This window comes from Cervus elaphus, chromosome 24 (genome assembly GCF_910594005.1).
Source record: "Cervus elaphus chromosome 24, mCerEla1.1, whole genome shotgun sequence".
Taxonomy (NCBI): Eukaryota; Metazoa; Chordata; class Mammalia; order Artiodactyla; family Cervidae; genus Cervus; species Cervus elaphus.
The window spans coordinates 48259617-48287009 of record NC_057838.1 but is presented as its reverse complement, the minus strand read 5'-3'; the positions used below and the strand labels follow the sequence as shown (position 1 = coordinate 48287009).

At 39.3% G+C, this 27393-nt stretch overlaps 1 protein-coding gene and 1 long non-coding RNA gene across 3 annotated transcripts in view; one reads left to right on the top strand and one right to left on the bottom strand.

The window, feature by feature from the left end:
- The window catches only part of ADAMTS9 (ADAM metallopeptidase with thrombospondin type 1 motif 9), a 164393-nt gene that overhangs the window by 34689 nt on the left and 102311 nt on the right, over window positions 1-27393 (bottom strand). The window contains exons 29-30 of one of the 2 annotated variants that reach the window (XM_043885648.1): window positions 7262-7429; window positions 578-751 (exon numbers count right to left, since the gene is read on the bottom strand). In XM_043885648.1, the coding sequence (XP_043741583.1) occupies window positions 578-751; window positions 7262-7429 (342 nt within the window). The remainder of the gene's footprint in view (window positions 1-577; window positions 752-7261; window positions 7430-27393) is intronic. The other variant, XM_043885649.1, reaches the window with a different exon arrangement.
- Window positions 633-25112, top strand: LOC122682663. Its single transcript, XR_006337472.1, has 4 exons — window positions 633-769; window positions 7921-7986; window positions 21718-21900; window positions 24927-25112. It is a non-coding gene; the product is annotated as an uncharacterized LOC122682663 (long non-coding RNA).

Below are 27393 nucleotides of genomic sequence, written 5' to 3'. Positions count from 1 at the left end.
ACACTTAGTGTTTTCTTTAACTAGACATTAACTTGGAGAAAAACAAATTGGTCTATTTCTGCATCAATGGAGCAGTTCTTCAGAGGCACTCGGTTTTTTAAATGTTGAAAATCCTTCACTAATTAATCCGGGTTTCAAATGAAATGCCTGCCTTCCAATTGATGGCTGAAGCCGTGGAAGAAAAAAAAAAATTCCAGAGGAGATCCTACTTAGGGTCTGTCCAGTGGCTGTTTGAACTCACCCAAACGACCATGTCGGAATACACACACTCAAAAATATTTCTTCCATCTCCCCCTCCTTCTGGGAAAGTTATCTTCATGCATTTGGCCCACGGCCTGTTCAACTTTTTCTGGAGGCAGCCAGATTTGCAACATCAAGAACACAAGCGTCTCAAGGGCAGAAAAAGGAGGAGTTCTCCCACCCTGGCTGGAACGAACTCCTGGCCCTCTGACAGTGACCTTGTGGGAAAACGCCAGCCTGGTCACCGCGCTGGAGGGCTTCACAGGGGAACGGATGTGATGATAGCAAGGGGGCTGAGCGAGCGGCTGGCAGGTGCCCGCTTCCTGGCTCTACTTACTTCTTGCCATTCCTCTGCCCTCCATGCGTAGAGCGGACACGGCGGGGCTTGGCAGGCGCGCTCCGACTCCGGTCGAGTGTAGGGGTTGCATTCGGTCTCTCTGGCTATTTTGTGTGTTCCCATCTGACAGCCCACATTTCTCCGCCGCACGCCTTGGCCACAGGACACGGAGCACTACAAGGACAAGAGGATGTAAGTGGGAGCTTTGGGTCGCTGGTGGGAGGGGGCGATCATCAGGGTAGAGAGGGTCATGGACCTGGGGATGGCATTCCTAATCCAATGATCTTCACAGCCATCACGGGGTTTTCTAAATTCCAGTGAAAGGGACCCAGGAAATGTCTAAAATCCACAGCCTCACTGCCTATCAAAGCCAGCTGAGTGAGGAAGAGACTCAAGTTTGGGGGTAATTTCTCAAGTTAACAAAACTCTTGGACAATGGAAGAGGCTGGGAGACATCATTAACAGACATTCAGTACACCCTAGAGTACTGCTGCCATGGGAAATGAAAGTCCCGAGTGATTTCTATCCCGGAAGGTTGGAGGGCCTTGAAAATTGGAGAGACAGTTGCACACAAGAGAATTTCTTGGCAGATAAAAATTATAACTCAAGGAGAGAAAATCACTGAAGATTTTATGGCCTTATAAGTAGAATTATTTTCTCCAGTCTCTTCTTCTTCTTGCTCCTATTCCTGGAGATAGGGGAATTCGGATGAATGTACGAAAAATAAAAGCTGACAGAGAAAAACGATTTCCTTGGGTGTTGTGTTTCCAGCCCGTGAAAAGTACTGTTAATCAGGCTGAAACATTTTGTTGACCAAGCTGCAAAACACCCTATTAATCTGCAATTAACTTTTCTCTAAATTAATTTTTTAGTGGTTTCCTCGTTACTGGGTTTCATAATCTCACTCATGGGCAGGCCAAGAATTATTATCTTTATTAAGCTTTTGACAGTGAGAACCTAAAGGCAACATTTAACTGAAAAGAAATGCCTATTTTTTCACTTAGCTATTAAAAATTGTTTCCAAGTTTGTGTGATAGCTGAGCCTCCATTCATTTGTCTGATTGAGAAAACAAGCTTAACATACATTAAAGCCATATTCCTAAGAGGAAGTCTTCATACAGAATAGAATCAAGCTTTTAAATTAGACAAAAATTCGTGTCCAACCACCCTGCAGCGGGATTCATCTTACTTTGAGGTTAATGGGAATTTACTATCAAGAAGCACACCCTAATGAATTCTGGTGCATATTAGTATTATTTCCATTTCAGATTCTAAAAAAACAGGTGATAATATTTAGAAGGCAGCTTGGGAAATCATATCATTTCAGATAAGTCTGCCAGGCAAGGAGCTTAAATGTTCACATCAAAGCTAGCTGAAGAGAAGGAAATATTTTAGAGCAACATTGCTACTATTGTTTGGGTTTAATTGTATTAATTGGATTGAATGAGTTTTTGACCCACAAGAAACCAGACATTTAAAGTCATTGTGCTCTGGGTGGAATGAGAGGGTGCCTGAGCACAAGTGACTGCCTCGTCTACAGAAGATGGCCATTTAATACTTTGGGGAGCTATGTGTAGATTTCCCATTGATTCCACATTAAATGAATGAACTATGACATGGGAGAATTAGCACAGGAAAGACAGAAATTGTCAACCACGGACAGCAAACAACCACCAAAATACTCTTTGAGTATTTGAATTTGGGGCCTTAAACATAAAACAGAACAATTCCAGAACAATGTATCCAAGTAGAAACACAAGGAAAAAAATAAGAACAATTAAGTACAAGTCTGAGTTTGCACAGAGCTGATATATATATTCAAAATCTCATCATGCTTTAATAAGGTAAAGAAAAAGGAAAATACATTAAAGTCTTTCCAGGTGTATACTATTCAGGTTCTAAGTAAATGGAATTTCTTTTTGATGCTACTGTTTGTTACTAAATTATTACTTATGGCTCAGCAAAGGCAAGGTATTATCAGCCATAAGCATCTAATATTTAAGAAATAATTTCTACAATGTTCAATATTTTTTTCCAAAGGGCAAATAAAGACAAAGGAAGTTTCAATTAAACAATAATGTCATTGTGGCTTTTGATTTTCATATTATCAAAGCTAACCCTGACTTAACATAGTCAAAGGTTTTTACAGGGCTTATATGCACAGCAAGGTATTATAAGCCTTGCCTCTGTGAATACTGAATCCATGGTAATCTTGGTTCAAAATGAAGTGCACTGCAGCAGAGTTAGTTCTCTGTGTTGAACTTTTCTTCCTGTGCTGTCTCAGGGGAGGCAACATTTAGCATACAGAGCCAGGCAGACTTGCTTGGTAAATTCTGAGAGATTTGTGCAGAAACCCCATGAATAAAACAGCATCAGAAAGACCTCTGTGTGACCCTGGAGGTGCTGATGGCGCTGGTGTGTGCACGTGTGCGTGCTTATTTCTTGTTCTATGTAGTCCAATTTTTAGTTACTCTGCAGAAGAAAAAGGTTGAGCAGCGTATTAACATGTGCCGTCCCCCTGCAACTATCATTGATGCACAGCAGTCTATCTGCACAGGTTTGAAAGCAGATGTTTTTAGTTCCAAACTACTAAGCTAGGAGCTGTGTTTCATCTCTCTGGACTCCCTACTGTGCAATGTTAGTATGCAGAACTCACCGATTTAAAGGGGAAAGTTAATGCTTCTTTCCATAGATAAAAAGAATCTCTATGGAACTTGTGATGCTTACGGGACTGTAATACACACTTGAAAGCCTGGAAAGAATTTTACATACTTTCTATCAGTATGACTGCTACAATCATGGCCATGACAGGATTCAAAGGAGGGATTAGCTTGAAAAATAACGAACTTTAATAACTAAAGTATGAACTAACTTTAATAAATAACAACCGGTAACAATAATAGCAAACTTAGTGAGCACTTACTAGGCCAGGCTCTATTCTAGGGTTTCTCAACCTAAGAAATCATGTTTGCTGGGGGCTGTCCTGTGCATTGGAGGAAGTTCAGGGGCATCCCTGGACTCTATCCCACCACATGTCAGTTGCATTCCCTCTCCTCTGCCAAACTGAGACAACTAAAGCTGTCTCCACACACCTCCAAACATCCCAAGAGTTACAAAATCACTGCCAGTGGAGACTTTAGTTCTATACTAAGCATCTGGCATAAAATATCTTTCATACTTCCCAGTAATCTTTTACATAGATACTCCACACATAAAAGAAGCAAAGAATAATCACCCTAACTCAAGCAAAAACTAAAACAAAATGTAATTCAAATAAGTTCTATCCTAGGCAATAAACCAAAGCTACTGTGGACTAGGATTTGGCTTCCAGTTTTAAAATATGAGTATTATGCGGCTTTTCGTACTACATCGGCAAGAGTGTGGGTGAAAGGACTGTATTCAAACAATTCAACATCAATGTTTGCAGTTCAAAGACAAGTCACAGAGAGCACAAATCACTAAGGCAACTCTAGTTCTCATCACTGACCATGTGCATAGGGTTTCTAAGATTTCTCAAAAGACACACATTGTACATCTGCCATGTTTCTCCATTAAACACCTCAGAATCAGACACCATGACCAAGCCACTCTCATGGTAATTACAAAAAAATCCCCACCAAAAATGGCTGGTAGGTTCATAATGCAATTTGCCGGTTTCCATTTTGGCATGAGCACTGAAGAACTTTAAAAAGAAAGCAAGTGTCTCCCTGACTTCAAGACACAGTACTACATTTTATATCATTGAGAAAGAAAAAGGAGCAATTAATCATGACCTTCTATTAGATGTAAGGACCATCCTGACCACAGAAATATTCAAGTATGGAAAAGAAACTGATATCTCAGGGCTGAATGAATTCATGATAGATGAACGCTGGTAAAGTGGTACTTTCATTCTAATCTGATCATTTTTATTGTTTACTCTTAATCTTCTTTTGTTTAGAAAGCTTTTCTGTAGGAACAGGATACATTACCAATTTTTACTCTGGAAGGCTACTTGTGTCTACTCATGGAACTAGAAAGCCTTCACATTTATAAAGTTGAATCAAGAATCAGATGCTGATTTTGTCTGAAAATTTCATCCCTCAGCTCTTGATCAAAATCATCTAAACAAACTAAACATGAATTTTGGAAAAAAAAAATGCTTTCAAACTTGAGTTATGTTTTTGAATTAAAGTTCTTCTTTTACTGGAAAAATTTCATTGACACATTCAAGATGTTCAAAAGATATAAAAGTAAAACATTCCACTTTAAACCTCAAAACACTAATTCTGAGGAAGAGACAAAGAAGATTAGCATGGCTATACTAGTTTCCTATCCCAATATTCTATATGCCTTATTATTGTTAGACATTTTGACATAATGAGAAATTACAATAATTACTTCCCCTACCTTGAAGATGAGATGACTAAAATACAGCCACCAGCAGAAAACAGAAGAATCAGATATAAAATCTTCTAAATATTGTGGCAAATGGATAATCATTACTCTTGCTTTATATTACTGCCTTAGGGATATTTCTATTTACCATGGGATCATTAGTAAACCAATAATCTTTAGTCATGCAGACTATCTTTCTCCATCAACCTCTGGGTCTGATTATCTTCAGGTATGCTTCAAAATTGCACAAATCGGATTTTACCCATGTAGCATCTTATCTTGCCTGCTTTTATAATTCATTTCTATAAATCAAATCAGAGCATTATAAAGTTGGCCACAGACCATTACATGACTGTGTTTACTTGCATTTTCCACAAAGGTAACTAGACTTTTCTAAGCAATCATTTTGAACAGGTGCAGTCTTTTTTGGGGAAGCATTCCGATAATCCTATTACCTTATGTTTGAAAAAACCCCAAGGGTTCAAACCTAATCATCCCAGCTTCGTGAGCAATTTTAGACTTTCCATCAAGTTCACAGGATACAAGAGTAAAACTCAGTCTGTGCTTACCAATAAAAAGTGAAAGATTCTTTTAATCATCCTTCTTTTAAATGAATTGACTTTTATAATGACTATCAATTAAGTGCATCTCGACAGGATGCAAATAGATAAGTAGAGGCCAAGGGACATGAAGAAAAATAACAGCATGAAAGTGTGCAAGAAGACAAGCTAATTACTGTGGTATCTTAAATAATGTTAGCTACAGGCTTTTACATGAATTGAACAGCACGAAAATGCAAGGGCTGGAAGTCAGAGACAACAGCAGTCAGTCAGACAAACCATTACTGGTGAGCAGCACAAAATACTGCCTAGAAACCTGATCCCTTAAAGAAGCCAGAAGAGGAACTAGCTTTGGCTGGGCACAGACGCTTTGACTGTTAAAATAAAAATAAAAACAAAACATGATATGATAGAAGCACTCTGAGGCTATTCTGCTGGGATACGATGCAGGCCACATTTTATTTCTGTGTGAAGGGCAATATGACTGTGAGGTGTGGGGGACAATGACAGCAGCCCAGAGCATTTAAGAAAAATTCATATTTCTAGAGGAATTTCCCATCATTCATGTTGAAATGGAGGATTCTCAACTCCCTCTCATGTTAACACAGCTGTACAAAGCTTCTTTGGGGTGTTAGGAATCAAGATCCAGGCTCTGAAAGAATCAATTCTACAGGCTCCCAACCTTGAACCTGGTTTCCTATTGATTCTCCAGAGTATGTACATACATCTCTACTGCACAGGAGAACCACAAACTCAGCAAAACCTCACTGCATCAAATTAATGGAGAGAAAGAGCATACTACATACAGAATATGTGAAAAGACATTGGGCCTTACTACTTTTAAGTAAGCACTTTCAACTAAGCTGAGGAAATGTATAAGTGAGGAGTAACAAGATATACTTTAAGGGCCAGATATGAGTGATCTGTTCACCCATCAATTGTTAATGTGTAAATAGAAGCTTCTCAAGTTCCCTCTTGAATTCAATAGGGAAACCTACTGAATTTAGCAAATGTGTAGAATTAGTGGACTCTAATTGTAATCAGTTTCTTGGGTACTTCCCCCACTTTCCCACTAGATATACACATACTGCATTCATTCAAACAAAATATTACTCTTGAGAGATTATTAGAGTTAAGACTACTGAACTAAGTATGTGGCATTCATTACTGCAATAAATCCTCCTAAGAGCTATATGAAGTCAGGTCAGCAAGGTCACACAAATCGCCCAAGGTCACAGAGCTAGGAAATGACAGAAAACTTTCCCATCTTATCCCCCACCTCTACTGTATACAATCTAACAGGCAGAGAAGTATTCTTTGATACTTCATATTGACAGCTCTTTCTTTAAGAACCTCAAAGGTAAGTTTGAACTCAATTCCTGCCAGGTAACCATAGTCAACCTTACTGGAATCTGAATTAGTGGTTTTCTAAATGGGGAATAACAATAGAAAGGCCATCAGCAAAGCATTGAGGGACTACTCTGTCCTACACAGTTGATATCTATCACCACTTAGAATTAATCCCCACAACTGTCCTAGCATATATATTATCCAAAGCACCAAGGGATGAAGCTACTTGCCCAAGGTCCCACAGCTAGCGAGCATTCTGACAGAAGGCTGTTTTCTTCCCTGTCTCCACACTCCCCTCTAAAGAACCGAAACTGAGCAGGGGAACGAGCCAACACGCTGGTGTCTGCCACATGGCCAGAGGTAAGGAAGAAGTCGTTAGAGGAGAAGCGTTGCTCACCTGACTCCAGGCGCCAGCCTTCCACTTGGGGCATCTTCCTCCTCGGCACTTTCTGTGCCCATTTGGCTTAGCAAGGTGTTTACAGTAATCACTTTCTAAATGGCTTCCATCTTTTGCCATGCAGTAAACATTTCGTTGTTTATGCCCTCGACCACAAGAGACAGAACACTGAAATATAAAGCAATGGCAAAGTTGTTGTTTTTTTTTTAATCACAAGAAATTTGATAAAAACCTAGGTCGTGAGATGTTAAGATCATGCCTAACAACAGTCACCATCCCCTCCCCCTCTGCAGTGCCATTTTGGATAATATCTCAAGGCTCAACACGGAAGGAACATGGCAGTGGAGAAAAAAATGTGGACAGCGGGAATCCTGGCTAGTATTTTGGGTCACTCAAGAGTGAGGGTAAATCCTGGTAATATAGGCCAAAAATAAGCTCATGAACCTGAAATTACCATGAAATTATGATTTAAAGAAGTCCTACTATGAATTAGTAAGGATTTATTTTGGACATCTCACTTCATGCAGTCTCTGATCAAGATATTTCTTCAACAAAATACCTCGTGATCCACTCTTTTGGATAAAGGTGCATTTCCAAAATACAGCTGTGTTCAATTTCCTAATGAATTGATTTAAGGAAACTCTTCTACCATTTTTCAGAGGATAAGCTCTCATTTTCCCAGTCCATTGGAAAGGAGGTGAAAAAGGCATGTTAGAAACTGAAAGGTAAGTTAGCAGGTGGGTCTGTGCCAAGTTTGGGAGGGAGGCATTACCTTTCAACTTTGATCTGCAGGTTCACTGAACTGTTTTAATGTGACCTTGTCTGACCACATCTAAGAAACTTGACTTTGATTTCAGAGTGGGTTTCTCAGAAAGGTTTAGGAATCAAAGTGCTCATGGAGTCGGGACAAAAATGTGACATGACAGCTTCTTGTAGAACAGGCAAGAGGCTGGCCCCAATGAGTACACTGAGATATTCAACGTCCATTGCCTCATTAGCGATTACAGAAGTCATTACCACTTGGATCATAAGCTTGCTGGCTCCGGTTTTCAAGACACATTATTTCCCAATACAATGTCCTTACATTTCAGAGGGAAATGAGTTTAAGAATGAAGAGCAAAATGTGAAAATGCAACAAAAATAGATTTCAAGTGTCATTTCTTTCTATTCAATGTTTCTAGTTTCTCCTGCTAACTTTGTGATTTCATTAACTTAAATGGCCAAAGTGTCCTTTTATGTCTAATAGATAAATAGCACCATGTAAAACATGTAGCCTAATATAAATTGAACCACCATTACCAAGCAAGCTCTAAGTGATCCCATTCATATAAGTGCCAGACATGTTTTTTTTCTAGTAAATATAGACTATTATAAAAATTCCAAAGTAGCTGCTGGAGAAATATAAAATATGTATATTAATATATTTGGGTCTAACTTTTTACTTTAGGAGATGGAAAGGTTTTTTTTTTCTTTTGAGCTCTTATTTTGTGAGTATTATGACTTTGAGTAGTCATTCTGGAAGGAGTATACAGTGAGGAAGGAAGGAGTCCAATTTAAATATCTACATCAAAACAAAAACATCCATCTTTCAACTTTTAGTGCTTTGATATATATGAAGACCCTGGGCTACAATTCTAGAAGACTTTCATAATGAATCTTCAAGAAGTTTCCCTATAAACCAATGGTCTAATGACTTATGCACAGATAATCCCTATGATTAATATTTTAAAATGTTACTTCCACCAAAATTACAGGCGCAGTTTAAGAGTTTGAGGTGCGTTCATTTGTTTAGTCAGCAGACATTTATTAAGCACCTACTAAGTTTTAAGGATTATGCAAAGTGTTGAGAATACAGTGATAAATAAAAGTGATATAATCCCTGCCCTTGTGGAGTTTAGAGACCAGTGAGGGAGACCAGCATTAATCAAGTGACAACAAAAACAAATACATATTTGCTAACTGACATGAGTATTCTGAAGAAAAGGGGCTGAAGTGACTGCAAGAGGAATCCCTGAGGCATTCCTGAGGGCCAGACCATGTCGAACTAATAGGTCATAATAATATATTTTATTCTCCACAAGACGGAAAATCCCTGAGGGGTTTTAAGTTAGGGTAAGACACAGTCTAATTTTCACTTCAAAATTCTATTTTTACTACCGAGTAGACAATGGGTAGAAATTCAGCATTAAAACAAGAAAACTTCTTAGGAAGCTAATGCCGTTGTCCAAGCAAGAGGTGATGGTGGCATTGATGAGGGTGCAAAGTTGGGGGGTGAAGGAAGCTGGTGAATTTAAAACCGTTTTTGAACTACAAATGACAGTTCCCCGATGGATCAGCTGTGGGGTGGGTGGGTGAGGGCAGGGTCAGGAAGGCCTCCAGGTTTTCTGCTTTGGGCAATTGGATTAGAGTGATGATGTGGACAGAGATGGGAAAAACAGCACGGGAGGTCAAGAATATATTATTTTCTAGGAGATGAGCTGAATTTAGAGGATATGGGTTCATGGGTGGTAATGTGTTTGATTAGGGTGAAGAAACAGACATAACTGTCTTATTAATCAAATGAACAAGCATCAATTGAAAGCAAGTTTGACCCTGAAAGATCGTCATTTCAATATACAAACAGTTCAGACAAGCTGTCCCTTAATACAGAGGGGAGGAAGAGAGTTGGTGGAAATGGAGATTTAGTAATCTACTGGTCTAAGTTCCATGAGGTCAGGGGTTACAGAAGCTTTGTTTATCACTATGGGCTTATACTTACAACACTTTGCAGAATTCTTAGAACTTAGCAGGTGCTCAATAAGTGTTGAATGAACAAATAAAACAAATCCATTTAGTGGTCACTGGAAGAGGTAACCTAACATTAGGGAGCAATCTACAGAGGCAGAATTAGCAAAGGCACAGCTTTCTCCCATTCATTAGGTGCAAGGCACTACTCAAAGACTTTATATACATTATCTCATTTAATCCTTCCAATAAACCACAGAGATAGGTACTATTATTGAAGACAAATGGTGTTTTCAAAATGGCATAACCAAAATGCTTTATGTGTATACATCTCTTCCTATATGACTCCAATATAAGTGGCTAGATGTCTTTTGGGAACATAACAGCACAATGAAAATCAACAGCATCACTGATAATAATTCATCTGAGAGGTGCCACTGGTGCAACCAACATCTACTGCCCAAGAAATAAAGATGGAGGAAGTTGATTTGAAATATAACACCTTAAAAATCTTTTAAATACCTGGATTAGCTGCCATCCCACCCATTTCTAAAAGTGGTTTTCTTATTTGGGGACATGAACGAAACTGATTTGGAGAAAAGGATGCAACACTTCAGTATGACTTACCATACGTATTATTTGCCTAAAATTCAGATCTAAAAGTGATAAAAAACTTCTTAAGGTATCTAATCTGATAGCAAACACCTTTCATTTCATGTTTTCTAAATTACCAGTGACAAAAAGCAGCTGCTTGTGGAAATTTTCCTAGCTAGCAGGCTTATTAATAGGTCTATTTTGATTTCATAAAGAAGTTATCATTTTGATAACCAAATAAACACATGTTTTAGCTCTTCTATTCTGAGGGAAATTTCTGATTATTTCCAGTCCTTTCCCAGGCACTGATTTTTGTGTCAACACGTGTTGCAGAAATAATAGTTAAATTTAGTGAGCCACCTAGTACATATTATTTTTTGGCTACATATATGAAGTGTCCTGCTCTGGGGAATATTTAATTCCTTATATTTGCAGCCAAATAGCTTTCTAGTTTGCCAGGTGGACCCTGACTTTTTTCCTCTGGAGAAACAACCCAACATATTTAAGAGAATGATTTTTCCTCCAACTTTGAGCAACACTCTCAAAGTAATCTCTGTTTGTTACACAGAAACACCAAGGTCAGTATCTCTAATGCCTTGGCTTTTGTTTCTGCGAGGTCATTCAAAGGGAATGTTTAACGTGGAGCTTTGTTGAGAGGTTGCCTTAATTTTTTAGACGAAGGTCTAAGAGTTTGAAATCTGTGCATTTCAACACACATGGTGGAAATGGAACTGGCTCTCTCTCTCTAGAAGCTCTGGATGTGGTGTGGATTTGTATCTCACTCTTCCTGGTGTGCTGTCCCTGGCGTTAGGGATGCCCTGCGTTGCTCCTTTCACTTATATTGAGGAGCTGGGTCTCTCAATTACCCAGCAGCCAGCAAACAACCTGGTGTGTCTGCCTGGATGACAAGGGCTGAAGATCCAGACAGAATGAAATCCCTAGCATTGCTGAGGCTGGTGAGAACCTGGACATCTGAAGGGAGATGGGGAACCACACGGAACTGGTAAGGACACCATAAGGAGCCAAGAAGGAATAAGAAGGGGAGGGTGGAGGTCAGATGCACACAATATCTGGCCAGAAGGAAACTTTTTGATGAGGCTGGATGATGCTGGGGGCTCAGTGGAGGTAATGCAGTGAGTGGGGTGTGGACCAGAACTACTCGAGGTGTAGCTGATGCTTGATACATAAGGGTTAATGGATGGTCCAGGAGGACAGCTCCAACAGAGTGTCTGGACACAGTGGAGTATGTCTGAGTGGTTCTTATATCCAAGTGATCTGTATATATAAAATTCTGTTTATGTAAAATATATCTAGGAGGATATTGATCAAGGAGTCCATATTTCCAAACAGAGGACTGACAGCAGGTTAGAAATAAGAACTGAAAAGCCAAGAGAAAGGTCATCTGCTAGAATCTACTAAGCTAAGCCAAGACTCTAATGATCTAAGCATTTTTGACAGTCAGAGAGAAAACCATCATTCTGAGACTGGTGGGCAGAGTTCAGTTATGAGACAGGAGACTTTTCTAATTATTATTCAAGGCCTTTCCCTAGTGATTCTATAAAATATGAAAAAATCATCTAAATCATTTAATCTAAAAAATGAAACGTGTCCTTTCTTAACAATAAGCTCTTATTTATTCTACTCTCATTCTGATTTTGTTTAAAAAACATAGTCAGATCTCATCTGGAAAATATGATATCAGAAAGCAGGCAATGCATATGCCTACGGTTCAGAACTGCCTTTGCCAATTACGGTGATAAATGAAGTGAATATTGCATGAACATCTTACTATCATGAAAAGCAAAGGATTCCAACCTGTACCCATTGTTTACCAGAAAAAATAAAAAAGAATGTGAGAGGAGAGATACAGACTTAGGGATCAAGGTTTCAAAACCACCCAGTGTAAGACCTGGAAAGCCATGTGGGCTTTGTAACATGGGAACAAGACAGTAACTGCAATCCATGTATGTTTATTACTGCTTTCCACACTGTAGTCGCTGAGAAAATAGAGGAATGAATGAACACATGAAGGCTACAGCCATCACAGAAATGGACTATGACCCAAATGTTATATTTTCCTAATGGTTTCAAGAAAGAACCACCTGGAATCTGACCCACCTGATTTGGCACAGCTATTTAGATTCAAAGAGTTGGAGCAGGACTATTAGAAATCACATCAGCTAACTTTTATTGACCTCTTATATGAGTGGGACCATGAGCTCAAAGATACCGGCTTCTCCAATTTAATCTCTACAGCAACCCCGTGGCTCAGGTACTATTAGGATTCCTCTTAACGAAAAAGGAAACTGAGGATTAAAGAGGTGACATCACTTGCCCAGGGTCACAGAGCCAGGAAACAGCAGAGTTAGCCTCTAAATACGGAAGGTGTGTTTCCAGAATGTCCCTTTTCTTCCTTAAGTCAGACTGAAGAGAAGACCTGGTTAAGACGACTGGCTGTTCGTTCACCTCTGATTATCCATGGTGACAACAGAAAACTGGGATTTCAAAGAAATGCTTCCTAAGACTATTTTAGAGATCTCTGACTCATTAGTCTCCCAGGAAGAGGATGGCTATGCAACATGTTTCTGATTTTAATACAACCTTTTTAGCACTCCGGGAAGAAAGACGCTATGAAAAGTGAGCATACCACTATGTACAATATCACGTAAAGATAAACAGCAACATTTCCCTTTGGTCAGCGCCACACTCTGCTTTTCTGGTGGCCATTTTTTAAGGTTGATTCACCCCTTGCATTTGGCCTGAGGTCATATGCTGAGTTTTCCTCTCTGTTCCCTGTTGAATGGCCCTTTGCATGGTCAGGAATGGAAGGTCACAGATTGTAAATTTTGGCCTGCTGATTCACCAAGAACTAAGCTCTCCAATATTTGACCTAGAGGTCATCTCAGAGGTTATTCAGTCTATGTATTTGTTTTTACAAATTCACACAATGGAAAGGGAGACACGCCGTGCTCACAGTCAACACTGGAAAGAAGGAATAGATGGATGTGGGAGCTCCTGGACCCAGCACCGAACACGACGTAGTGCCAACTGCACTGGGGATTTGTGAATTGATTCTGGTGTTTTGCATGTTGCTTGGGACCCACAGCTAACCAGACATCCTAATTCTTTCCACTCCAACTCGGTCATGCCCACATGGCACTAGCAGCATGGGCTGGGGGCTACCCAAGGCAGGAATAGATTCTGCACCTCTGGCTTTAAAGGATTGCCAACACAAATTTGAACAAGCATGGGTTTCACTACCTCTTGTTCTAAGATACCAGTTAAGAACAAACTCCAAGAGGTGGCTGTGCATGAATCGGGATTCCTCAGCTCACTGCTGAGGAATGGCACTTGTCTTCACCTTGCTCTAAATTTCAGCCCTTCGAGACACAGGTTTTGTAGTCAGACAGACCTAGGGTGGAGTGCAATCTGCCATTTTATCATGGTGCCATCTGGGGCAAGTTACCCAACCTGTCTCAGGTCAGATGTGTTCTATGTAAAATGGGGAAAACAAAATGAGGATAACAACACCATACATATGCAACAAGGCTGCCTTACAACCAGATATGACAAAATATACAGAGCCCTTGATGTTTTTGCTGGACAGTGTAAAAATCAACACACATTCACTGTTTCTACTGATAATACTTGTATTTGGTAGACTCTTTAAAAATATCTCCTAACACGCAGTTTAAAAGGTGAATATTTTTTTTAAATATATGTTCACTTATGGAGTCTAAAGTTAACATTCTAATACAGGCACTGCTGGGTGAACAAGTCTGAAAAAATCTTCCTCTTGTGAACGGGGGAAGTACTTTCCTTTCTAAAGGTCACAGAGAGAGCCCCAGAGCAGATATAAATGTTGATGATTCCTTCTCCTCTGCAGTGCCTTTTTCACTCTCATAGACTATCATTCATTAATACAGGCTCTTCTAACCACAGAAGAAAGACAGACAAGTAAGAGAAAGAAAGGCATCACGACTGAAAGCCACATCTCTACTCCTTCATTTCCTGTTCACATTTACTATCTTAAGAACTCCTTTTGTCTTTTTTTTTTTTTTGTCATGTTATTTCTGTCAATGTCCTGAAACACAGAATCCACATTAGTGATAACCATATTCAGTCACTCCCCTGCTCGGTCCCCAGTGGTGGGAATGCTAAGAATCTTTTGTCAGAAACCATATCTTCTCATTGGCAAGGTGAACATGTTTAGGGAAATTTTTATAGGGCTTCTCAGAATACAAGAATGGCTCTGAACAGGGGCATCAGGGAACCAAAATGACAGAGGAGGAAGGAGAGAAAGCTTGGCCAGGAAACAAGGGCTGTGACTTCAGGGCGTAAAGCCAGTGTTGACAGGCCTGCCTGATGGCCGTTCATGTCCAGGACCACCATGGCACTTATTACCATGAAAAGGAGCTGCGGAAGCATGAGACTGGCAGGGAGCAGCACAGAAGAAAGCAGATTCAGGAGTCACAGTCGTTGCAGCCGGATGGGGCACGGGGCCATCCTTCCTCCCCCGTGAGCCCCCAAACCCCAGCCTGTGCAGTGCTACAAAGGTCTAAGACTATGGAAGAAAGGGAACTAAGATTCACACGTCAGCGCTTAGAGCACACTTGAAGGCGCCTGTCAATACTATATCCAAGTAGGTGGCCCCGCAATCGCCTTGCAAAGGACATGCAGGGCCAAGAAAAGAAGGGGAGGCAGTGAGAGATGTTCATGACCCCCCCTTCTATCACTTCCAAAAATTATGAGGTACCACGCTCTCCAGTTGCATCCTGCAGCCTCATAATATAACAACTTCATATCAGAGGATGGAAAAACATTTTCACATGAAATACAGCAGCATATGAAGTCAGCTATGGAACTTGTGAAACCCAAATTTGGGATCTTCTTATTCTGCAGGAATATAAACATTACAGTTTTTCTCCCTTTCAAGACAGAAACAAAAACCAAGAAAATCTGCAAAAGCCATACCTGATGACTTCTAGTGTGGCCACTTCCAACAGTGCCTTCAGGGATTTGAGGTATATTATATTATCAGGCTCTGTTACCCCTCGCTCCCCATTCCCAAGCACAGCGCTGATTTTTGTAATGCTTCTTTCCCTTGCAAGGTTAGATGTGATGATTTCTTCTGTAATCTGACTTCAGCAAAATTATGACATTGTCACTTTTCAGGAAAGGGGTGAAGACGCTACCAGGACCCACACTCTAACCACAGAAGTATTTGTGAAGGCAGACTGGAAGATGGGGAGGGTAATGGGTGAGGTTCTTGTTCTAGGATCTTTTGTTCCCAGTTGTTCCAAAGGTGGGTGCAGAAGAGCCTGAGTGATAGAAAAGTTATGTCTGGTGGGAACACGGACCTAAGTTTCTTGATACTCTGCAGGTGGGTTGTAACTAAACGGCCAGGCTGAAGCGTTCAAGGCTATCTGGAGATGTCATTCTGCTAGATGATAGTACCTGAGAAGACCCACTCATTAACGCTACTGTCCCAGGCAGCCAGGGACAGTCATGGGAACCTAAGGTACCTTTGGGAATGCCTCCATAGAAAAGCAATCCAGACAGGCTATATTTGGATTTTCAGACACCCAACCAATGTTCAGCCTTGAGCTTCTTCCCCCTCCCAAAGAGCTAGTCTAAGTATTATTCAGTCATTTAAAAAACACTAGGTTATGGTTCATTTAATTGTTTCTTCCAGTCTTGCTTTCTCTGCCTCTCTGATCCTTCCTCCATCAGCTTCATGTGAAAGGAATATCTTTATCTGCCAGTATGTCAAGTTCTTACATTGAAAAACTTACAGCTGGAGGGGTAGGTAGTTCATGTACTGAATTTGCTTTGGGTGGATATTAATGCCACCCCAGAACTGAAATGTGCATACCTCTGAGTTTGTAATCAGAGAAATATATCTCAGTGAGAGGAAAAAGGTCATCTTAACCATTACTGAATGAGACGCTCACCCTTCAACTTTGCAATGCTCTTCTGGGAGTTTCTGATAAAACCAGATTACTATCAATAGGCACTAGTCAAGTCCTTTGTGGCTTTCCTTATCTCTTCCTCCTGCTTACCCTTTGGTAAAGAAGTAAGTGGTACAAGAGTACCACTATGAAAGGATGAGATGAGAAGAAATAAAACCCAGCTAAAATGTAAGTGGCTCACAACACGGAAGAGTGGGTATAGAAGTGACTAAAATTCTGTTTGATGGTTTTCGGTGAATTTAAATTATTCCTGCACTACTCTGAGATTTATTCAAATGGAAACCCCAGAAATGGGGCAGAAGCACATGTAAGAACTTGGTTTTGGAATCAATCAGATCTAGTTTGACTACTATCTCTCTCTCTCTCCATTTGTGATCTTATGTGAGATGCTTATCCAGGTATGAAATGATGGTGAGTAAGCAACTTAAACCTAACATGTCTGAAACAGTTGTCCTGATCTTCGGATTATCTTCTCCATTTCAATCAATGGGAACTATTTATCCACTTAGTCAGTGCACAAACTTTGTCTGGAGTCATTCCAATTCCTTTCTTTCTCTCGTTTCCCACATCTAAACTTGGACCAAATCCTTCAGCATTACCTTTAAAATGTCAGAATCCTACCACTTTTCACGGCTTCCACTGAACACTCTCATCGGAGTTACTTCAATGGCTTTTAATGTTCTCCCTGCTTCTATCTTTGTTCCTCCTGTAGCTTCCCCTAAATTCAAAAGCCAGGCTCATTCTTTTAACAAATTCACATTTCTACTCAACTCTTTTCCTCAGTTACTTTCAGCAAATGTAAGCAAAAATTCCTCTAGTGGTCTTTTTCTCTCCCTCTGCCATGATGAACTTTCATGTTCCCCTCCATCAATTTCATCTCAATTTCATATCCTACCACCCTTTATTTCAGCCACATTCACCTTGCAATTATCAAGATGTACCTGGCATACTCCTGTCTCTAGGTCTTCACCTGAAATACCGTTCTCCTGTAACATTCTTCTCCTGAGTATCCACATAGCTAACTTTTGTGTTTTCTCAGATCTCTGCTCAATTGTCACCTTTTACAGGATACTGTCTGACCTTAAAAATTACAGTTCCCATCTCCTCTTTCAAGCTATTTTCTCTCTTCTTTATTTTTATCCATGGCACCACTCACGTTCCTTCACAATATATATTTCACTTCTTTTGTTTCTGATTTATAGGTTATTCCCCCTCCCCACTAGAATGTAAACTTGATGTGCTCAAGGATTTCTGTCTGTTCTGTTCACTGTTATCTCCCTAGTGCTCAGAGCAGTGCCTAGTTTATAGAAAACACTCAAATACTTAGGGAACATACAAATGCATGCATGAATGAATAGTATCTAATAGAGGCTAGAATCACTTATCTCACAAGAATTTTTATGGATGAAGCAAACACTCTACACAATGCTTACATTGGTCAGGCTCAAATAAATAACAATTGCTTGCTCCTATCCTCTGTGTCTATTCACTCCAAAACTGGCTAAGCACACTTGTGGTTTAATATTTAATTCATAGTTATAGGACTAAATACTGCACAGGGGACAACTAAGAGGAAGGTTATCTGAGAACGTGATGTAAGATAACAGATAGCAAGGAGTAGAATCCTGGCTCTGCACAGGCAAGACTAACACTGAAAGCTTGGCTCATAGCCACTGAGACTGCCATATACTATTAGGGTCACAGAATGCTTTTTTCCTCCCCAAAGGTGTCACCTTAGATCAACACTTTTGCCAGGTGGAAAAAAAATGTAGACACATAGACTGCAAGTAGACTAAAAAGAAATGTAATGGACAAGAATGAGTTCTATCCGGGCCAGGTATTGTCTATCTCCATTCTGGCTAGAAACATCAAAACGCAAAAATGATCAACCACCCCAAAACAACAAACAAAAAACAAAAAGGCAAATAAAACATACCCCCAAAACAAACAACAAACCAAAAAACCAATGAATCAATCAAACAAAAATCCTAAAGACTTACACTGTTCCAAAATAGTGTGTCTAGGTTTGAGTCTGATTTTTCTAGTTCCCTTTCATTTAGAAAAGTGCTCTCAAAGTAGAGGGTATTCAGGATTACAAAACCAACATCAAGCCTGAGATTTTAACTGAAGATTTAACCTGATGGAATTAAATCATTACCACTCTCCTGTAAACTCTCTACAGGCTAGCCATCAGAGGTAGTTAATACCCAAATAATTGTATTAGGCCGCATCCACAAAGATCTACTTTTCTTAGTTCAGCAGGTATCTCCCTACAGATGTATTAATTCACACTGTTCTAGCATACTGTAAATGTCCAGGGGAAATACAACTTTTTTCAGAGCTCTGGTCTGAAAGTGTTGGGTGACAAAACTCAATTTCTGAGTTCTTTTGAAACCATTCAAAAGGAACCGAGGTGTTAAAAGGACCTATTCAAAAATTCATACCCCAAAGACTCAGCCTCAATGGCTTTTAAAAAGTAGAAGAAAGCTAAACTGATTTCTACTAGGGTAAGAGTCTTTTTTTGTAGGTGTCATAAATCAAAATGAGTATTTATAGAAGTTCAGAAAACCCTTCCAGAGAAAGAGAGGGAAAGCATTAAACCTGGGAATCAGTTGGGTCTGGATCCAAGAATTACTGATTGTATGATGCTGGTACATTTTAGCCTGCTTGGAGCTGAGTTTTCATACCTGCCTAATGGATACAATATGGACCATTCTGCAAGGATTATATGAGGATTAGCAATAATGTTTACAAAGCACCAGGCCCAAAGCTTCTCTCAAAGAAGCTGCTCAGTAAACGTGGGCCTCTTGTTATTCTTCCTCCACTGCTGGTAAAATGCATCTGGCCTACTGCAGATGGGCACTTTTACATGCCACATCGAAGTACATAAGACCACTGGTCATCAGCTGGTGATTAGGAGGTGGAGAAACCCATTTATTCAGAGAACTGAGGTTTCCCAGAATGACTGGTAAGATTATAATTGGGTAAAAGGCAAAACTCCATTTCTAATTTCACAGAGCTTTAGACATCGTTAGCCCATTGGTAATTTAAAGCTCCAATTATTTCTGGAAAGTGGCACCCTTTTGTCTTATGGAGAACCAAGGTCTCATCTACATTAAGCTCCAATGTGTGCCTTTCTTTTCATAAAAATTTCTGCTCTTTCATCCAATAAAGTTTAAACATTGTGAGAAGAATCCAATATTTCATTAAAGTTTGGGTCCTACCACAAAACTTCTGAGGCTGATGACAGTGTCTTGGATTCATTTTGTTTGCCTTTCCTCTACTGATAGATTTCTTCTCTGGTCTCAAAGACTTGGAGTCACTACTAGTAGTTTATTGCCATCATTAGTGACCTTTTTGAAGAAGAAGAATTGAGATTGATTTTCTTTCTAGGGCCAGGAGATGGATCATCTAAAATGTTCTCTGTCCCACAGATCTTGGAGTTCCGTTTACCATTTTGATCATAAATACGTGCGTCTGTGTGGCATGGGGGTGTGAATTTGGTAAATACATAGAACTACCATCTATTAAAGCAGAAAAGATTTGAAAAGTGGAAAAAGAGAGGTATGAAGGGGTAAAACTTTAGAAACTTTTTTCCCTGTAAGTTCATGTACTGAAAAGCCAGGTTAACACTATACATCTGAAAAAGCTGATCATGGTTTCTTCTGATAGGTTAAAAAAACAACTGGTGGGAAAATAACTGTGAAAATCTAGTTATCTCTACAACATAATAATTTACTATGCCTACTTAATGCCCATGAAAATATGGAAAGTTCTGCTGTAAGAAACTCCCTGAACCACGAGAGAAAGATAAAATTGCTCCCAGGGGACATACGCCAATGTCTGACGACACTGTTAACACAACTAAGAGCATATGATACTGGCATCTACTGGGTAGAAGCTAAGGATGTGCTCAAACATTCTATGATGTCCAGAACAACAAAGAAGTATCTGGTCCCAAACGTCAATGGTGCCAAGGCTGGGAAACCCTGCTTCAGACCTATACATAAGTCATGGAACAGTTTCTGTACCACTGTCTCGGTTTCTAGTCAGAAACTGGTCTCCTATTTCTAAGATAAAATGCTCACTAGGATTAACTATGCATTTATAAAAGTATCTCCTGTCCAAAACTCCTAAATATTCAGTTCTGAAACCAATTCTTAAATAGAGGTGAACCATTACACCTATGCAGATTCTACCATGAATGAGGGAAGTGCTGTTTGTTTGAAACATAAAATGCAAAGGAATCTGTATCTATACATCTCTGGATCTACCTCTATCTATCTATCTATCTATCCATCCATCTATCTATCCATCTATCTCTATACTGTGAGTGCTATCAGTTTATATAGCCCAAATAAGAACATGCTGGAGTAACCTTGTTTTCTTAGAAATTCTTATCCTCATTGATGACTTTCTATCCAAAGTTGGTAGCCTCCACCAAAGTTGCATGCAGAATGTCTATGGAACACACTGGGCACATTAACAACTTCCCCTCCTGGCTCCAAAAAAGACTGAGTGACACTGCTTATTGGTTTGCAAATTCATAGTCTCTTGAGACAACTTTGAAACCCTTCTATTTTTAGTTTATTCTTGAAAATCTTTGACCTTGCTAGGTTCCTAGGATCCCACATACTACTTGATGGAAAATTCGACTCTCCAGAGAAGTATGTTCTGATAGCTAACCAGCGTCACTTCCATGGGGTTTGCAACTGTGACTTCAGCCATGACGTCTGATCATGAGTCCTCCCTATCCTCTGGGAGCCATGCTGTTGGATGCTTGACAACATCCCTGGCTGCTCTTAACTAGATGCCAGTAATACTCCCCAAACCCATCTGTAACAACCAGTTATGTCTCCAGATATTGCCCAATGTCCACTAGTAGATAAAAATCAACCCTGATTGAGAACCACAGAATTATCTCAAGGACTTTTTTCAGAAAGTCCTTCAGCAAGCTCTCAAAACCGAACTGAGTTTAACTGACTTGGTGGGGGGTAGGGAACACAGAGGGCTGGTTTTTTGGGTTTTTTTTTTTGGTGGATGAGAGTGGCAAAGGGCCCACTGAACATCAGTTTTAACAAGGTCAAGATCCTAGGCTAAAAGGGTTTGGAATCCCTGGTCTTAGAAATGTGACATGTACAATGTAAAATCAATTTCCATGCATAGCAATGAAGATTACAGCTACAGTGGAACAAGCAGGCTCTGCTGGCTAGCATCCTTCCCTGTCCTCATAGCCATGACCTGCCACTGCTAAGCGGTTCCCGGACATTTCAGATCTGACTAAGAGACAGCCAAGGCGAAGGAAGTCACCATTTCACTAAGAACGGGCAAACTGCAATGGAGGAAAAGGTGAGTTGGTTGGGTGAAGGCTTTTTATGAAGCAGAAGGAAAACAACAGAGATTTTTCAAAAATTTCTTTAGCTTTCAAAGGAATCTGGGTTTTGGCTATGAAGCAACAGATAAAAATGGGGAGTCTGTATTTATTCAAGTATTTACTGGAATTTACTAGCAAGCCTGGCAGTGAAAGTCTGGATTTCCCTGGGAAAAGAGGAGCAACAAACCACACCATTCCCAGAGGCCTTTTCATTTTAGCTGCCTGGGTGGGAGGGGTGGACAGAGAAAGAGAAGAGATGGCAGAGGAAGAAGTTCATGGGGGAAAAACCAATGAAAAACTAGGAAAGATGCTCTTTATACTGAGCTCAGACTGGAGCACCCATTTTTATTACGATGTTACAGTGCAAATCTGAGATTAAAAACAGCTTCCTAAAATGTGTCAGAATTTTTACAGCCCCGAAATAAATCCAGACTTACACTCTCTGCTTCCTTGTGAAGTGTAATACACACTCTGAATATATTTATGTTTAAGAACTTTTAAAAAATAACTTACTCTGAAAATTTTCAAACTTAAAAATTGTAAGAAAAAAAAAATTGTAAGAATATCACAAAGAACTCCCTCTCCCCCTTATCTAAATTCCCTAACTACCAGCATTTCACCACCCTTGCTCCCTCCATCCTCCTTGCTAAATATATATATGTATATGACATTATATTTTGTCTTTTCCTGAAAAATCCACATAGTGTCTCATCATCTCCACAAGTCTAATTTTCCCAAATCAAGGACACTCTCTACATAAATACAACTCTCCAAGTCAGGAAATCACTACTGATATATAACCACCATCTAAACCTATATGTTTCTTTTTATAATTCCCTCCTACATGTTAGCTTTTTATTTCCATAGTTTTGGCCAGTGCAATAATCATTTCAGCTCCTGAGTAACTAGGATTTTCTCATTCATTCATTCATTTCAATATTATTGATAGTCTGCCTACTTTGCATAAGGCACCAAGCTTGAACAGTGGGCCTCTACAGTCCAAAGGAAATTAAGGTTTGGGGCAATTTGATAAATGATTTGGTTAAAGATAATTTCACTTGAAATGTGGTGGCTATGTCTATATATCTTTCTTTCTCTAGTTAATTTTTTATATCATCTTTTCCCTCACTTCATCTTACACAGCTCCCATACCATAACCATATCTTCACGTGCACTTTCCACTTGGATGGAGGGATGCATCAGTGATTGGGGGAAGGAGGGATAAAGAACAAAGTAAATGTAAGGACGGAACTCACAGGGGTTGTCTGTCCTACCAGTTTTAAAGAGTAAGACTTAGCATCGACAGAAGAGTTCAACTCCTGTAGCTTAGTTTTAGCTCAAGAGTTTGGAAGATAACTCAATACATTTAATATGCATTTATTTCAAGCAGAGAGTTACTAGTGTGCGATCACTTTTTACCGAATGACACCCCTTATATGTGGAATCTGAAAAAAAATGATACAAATGAACTTAGTTTACAAAACAGAAACAGAGTCACAGACTTCCAGAATGAAGGAGCTTATGGTTGCCAGGGGTGGGAAGGCTGGGAGGGAAGGACAGTTACGGAGTTTGGGATGGACGTGTACACACTGCTATATTTAAAATGGATAACCAACAAGGACCTACTGTATAGTTTATAGAACTCTGCTCAGTGTTATGTTGTAGCCTGGATGAGAGGGGTTTGGCAGGAAAACGGATACGTGTATATTTTTGGCTGAGTCCCTTAGCTGTTCACCTGAAATTATCACAACATTGTCTGTTTACTGGCTATACTCCAATAAAGAATAAAAAGTGAAAAAAGAAAACTAAAATTTTTTTTAAATTAAAATTTTTCATAATTCTCTTGTAGTACAATAACATATCACTTTCTACAATAAACCTAATCACCACTAACTGGCTTGCCTGAGATCTATCATCCCAATCATCTATATATCTACTGAACAAAAAATTGATTATTTACCTCAAGTTATTCTATTTCTCTTTGCTTACTAAAATGTCAGAAACATCCCTTGATGTGTCCTTAATAAATAATGGATGCTTCCCCCCCAAAATCTTCTAGAGGGCCCCAATCTTGCTCTTCACCTGGCTTGCATTTAAGAGAAATAATTTTCTCATTTTCATCCCTTTAGAGCTTTGAACAAAATCTGTAAATGGCACAATAATTCCAGAATGTTTCAAGTAGTTACCACATGGAAAAACAGAAAATCTTAAATTGTAGATAACCTCTTTCCACAGCTTTTCACCACTTCACCAACTAAAGAGTAAAATGAGGGGATTACGTCTTGGTTACTAGTAGGTTCAAATCCTCATTCAGCCACATTGTGACCTAGTACCAACTAGGTAACTTCTCTGATGGTACTAAGCTCATCAAGTAGAAGAGATTAAATCTGATAACAGGAGTGAACTGCTTTGCATAACTCCTAGCAGAATATGTAAATGGTAAGTGATTGTGATAATAAAAATCAAAACCATCACAATAATTACAGGAGGAAATGCATGGTACAAAACTAAATGAGGGGAAAACAGCTCTTTTGTGGATAACTGAAACAATCCATTCCACTACCTTCTGAAATACATCAGAAAAAGGTGGCTGAGGAGAGTTACTTTGACTCACTTCCCAATTTAGTACAGAGACAACCTAAGTGTGAAGATAATAAATTAAAAAGAGCTTCTAAAAATACAGACCACCTGAACCTTTATTGTTTATCATTTACTGCAGATGTTGCCCTAAAGGGGCAAAAAACAAAAAACAAAACAAAACCCACAGTTCTATCTGATCACTAGAAAAGAGAACCAATGTTGTTACATACATTTTAATTTCTGGGGGCATCAGTATGGGGTATAAACATGAAACAAACTATAATGTTTTCTTAACACTGGGGAGGTGAAGGTAAATGATGGCAATAACAGTGATGGAGGCGACATTTGGTTCAGCTCTTATTCTTCTGAAGTGCCTTTGAAAAAGTTCTATCAACCTAATCTGCTCAACCTCTACCTACAGGGATCACTGAATATGAAAGCTGCCTTCCTGAAACTTCTCAAAGACAGCATGATCTCAGAATTCAAGCTTCTACAAGGTGGCTACCTGGTGTTGTCCATTTTTGCCTTCTCCTAAAAACACCAATCAAACCTTGCCCTTTTGACCCACAGAACACATAAACATTCTTTCTCCTTAACTGAACTTACTGCCATGATGAACTTGAACTCTGAGATGCACAAGAGGAGAGTTTGTTTTAACAGCTGCTTTTACATGGAGGCCCTGGAGTTACTATTCTGAAGATAGCTGATTCTAAAAGCCTCTTCTTTCACTGTCCTATTTTTTCAATGCTCAGCTGTCAGGGAACAACCACTGAAGTGTTCTCAACCAAAGGTGCAAAACAGAAGGACAAGAGGATGGTACTTACTAGATGCAAAGACATCCTACTAGGGATCCATTACATGCTGACATAGGGTTTTTCTCCCCAATTTATTTGTATAAGTTTACTTACCCCTTGACAAGCTGAATATTAACTGCTAATTGCCCGAGGTTGCCCTGTCTAATACAGTAGACACCAGTCACAGGCGCTGCTTATATTTAGAGTAATTAAGTTACATACAACTTAAAAGGCGTTATCTCTATTGTACTTGGCCACATAATAAGTGCTTAATATTAGCCACATGTGGCTAGTAGCTGCAATATTGGAAAGCAATATGGAAGAGAGAATATTTGGAAAGAGAACATATCCATCATCATAGATAGTTATTGGACTGTTTTGGCCAGTCATAACTTCATTCTAATAAGAGCAAGAATGGTCACTAAGAGTGGTGACTTTGTAGCTTCAGCCTATATTGATTGTTTTCCATACTACTTCCGGCTCCTTTCTTGGCTGCCAATGCTCTATATAAATTTCTGGAAAGGGGTCTTGTAATGATTAAAACGATCCATGAAAACAATCCCACTTTAGAGGAAACAACAGCAGCAAGGAGCAAAGATGGTGGTGTGGCAACCCACACATTTCAGATCTTTTACTGGTACCTAACAAAGGGGGAATGTACCCTCAGCCACAACTTCCCATGCTGGTGTGGAGGCTTGTGGGCCCCTGCAGGGAGAGGCAGAAAGCCAGGCCCTCTACTTATCCTGACTCTTAGACCCCTGAACTCATGTCTGGGTTCTAATGAAAAGGTGAACAGAAACATACTTCCTGATAGAAGGTTTTTAAATGTTCCATGCCATCAGCAAGTGAGCATTGATCACTGAAAATTTACTGGGCGATTGCACATTTAAAAGGAAAGACAAGATCAATAATTTATATTTATTGAACAAAGATCATTAGCAACCATGAAGATATAGACACACACACACACACACACACACACACATATATATATATCCTAACAGCAATTTTTATTTTTATGGTTGTAGTGAGGCTGTCAGGAAAAAATTGTCAGTTCTTTACGTGTTCAACTTTATTTAATACCAAATTTTCTCTTTTCCCAGTAGAATCAATAGCTCTGGTTGAGCACTGCTATATTCTCAGCATCCCAGAAGAGACTAGCCCCACAGTAGGCAATGAAAAAGTATTAGTTGAAAAACGAATGACTTCTTTTTTGAAGGAGTGACCTGGAGTCTTTTACTCCCTCCTCATAAAATAAATCTTCCTCAACTGCGTTTAATAATCAGGATTCCCTCTCAGCCAATTAGACTTGGACTCAGCCTCTACCTCCCACTCCACATTCCAAAGTTTCCATTTGTGTCCATTCCAGGAGGGCAACTCCCTGACCTGAGTCAGGGGGAGGAGCTACACTCCTCAGGGTCTAATGTCTGTCTACCCTTGTCCCCATTCTCACCTTTGGACTTTTTAAAACTGTAAAAACAGAAATCTGTCAAGCAATCATGAAATATCAGCTGTAAGAAAGCAGGAACAGAATCTCTGACAGGCATATAATCACTGTAAATACTAAAAAAAAAAAAAAAGTCCAGTTAAGTTTTATCTCCAATGAAACAGATGCAAGGACAGTGTGTTCTGCAGTTTTTTTGTTTTTTTGTTTTTGTTCTGCAGTTTTTAAGTACATGTGAGATGAATGGTTTATAGAATCTTAATCTACTCTGAGTTCAAATAAATTTTATAATTTCATATGTTGTAATGTTTTCATTAAAAAACTATCTTACTTCTTTTTTTTTTTTTTTAAAAAACTCTTACTTCTATACTCCATATTGATAGAACCAAATAATGTGTTTCTTATTTCTTTTTAAAAAGATACTAGCAGAATGTTTAAGATATGTCTGCATTAGTAAAAAGATTCTTATTTTTATAAAAAATGCATTCACATTTACTGTGATATTCCTTGTAGCCAAAATCTTTGTATCATCCTCTGAATCTGGCTATTAATATTAGATATTTCAAAAATAAAAGTGAGAGATGTTTCACCATTCCCTAAACACAGTCAGTTATTGGAAGTGTTCAGAACTGCTGATTATGGGAATTTAC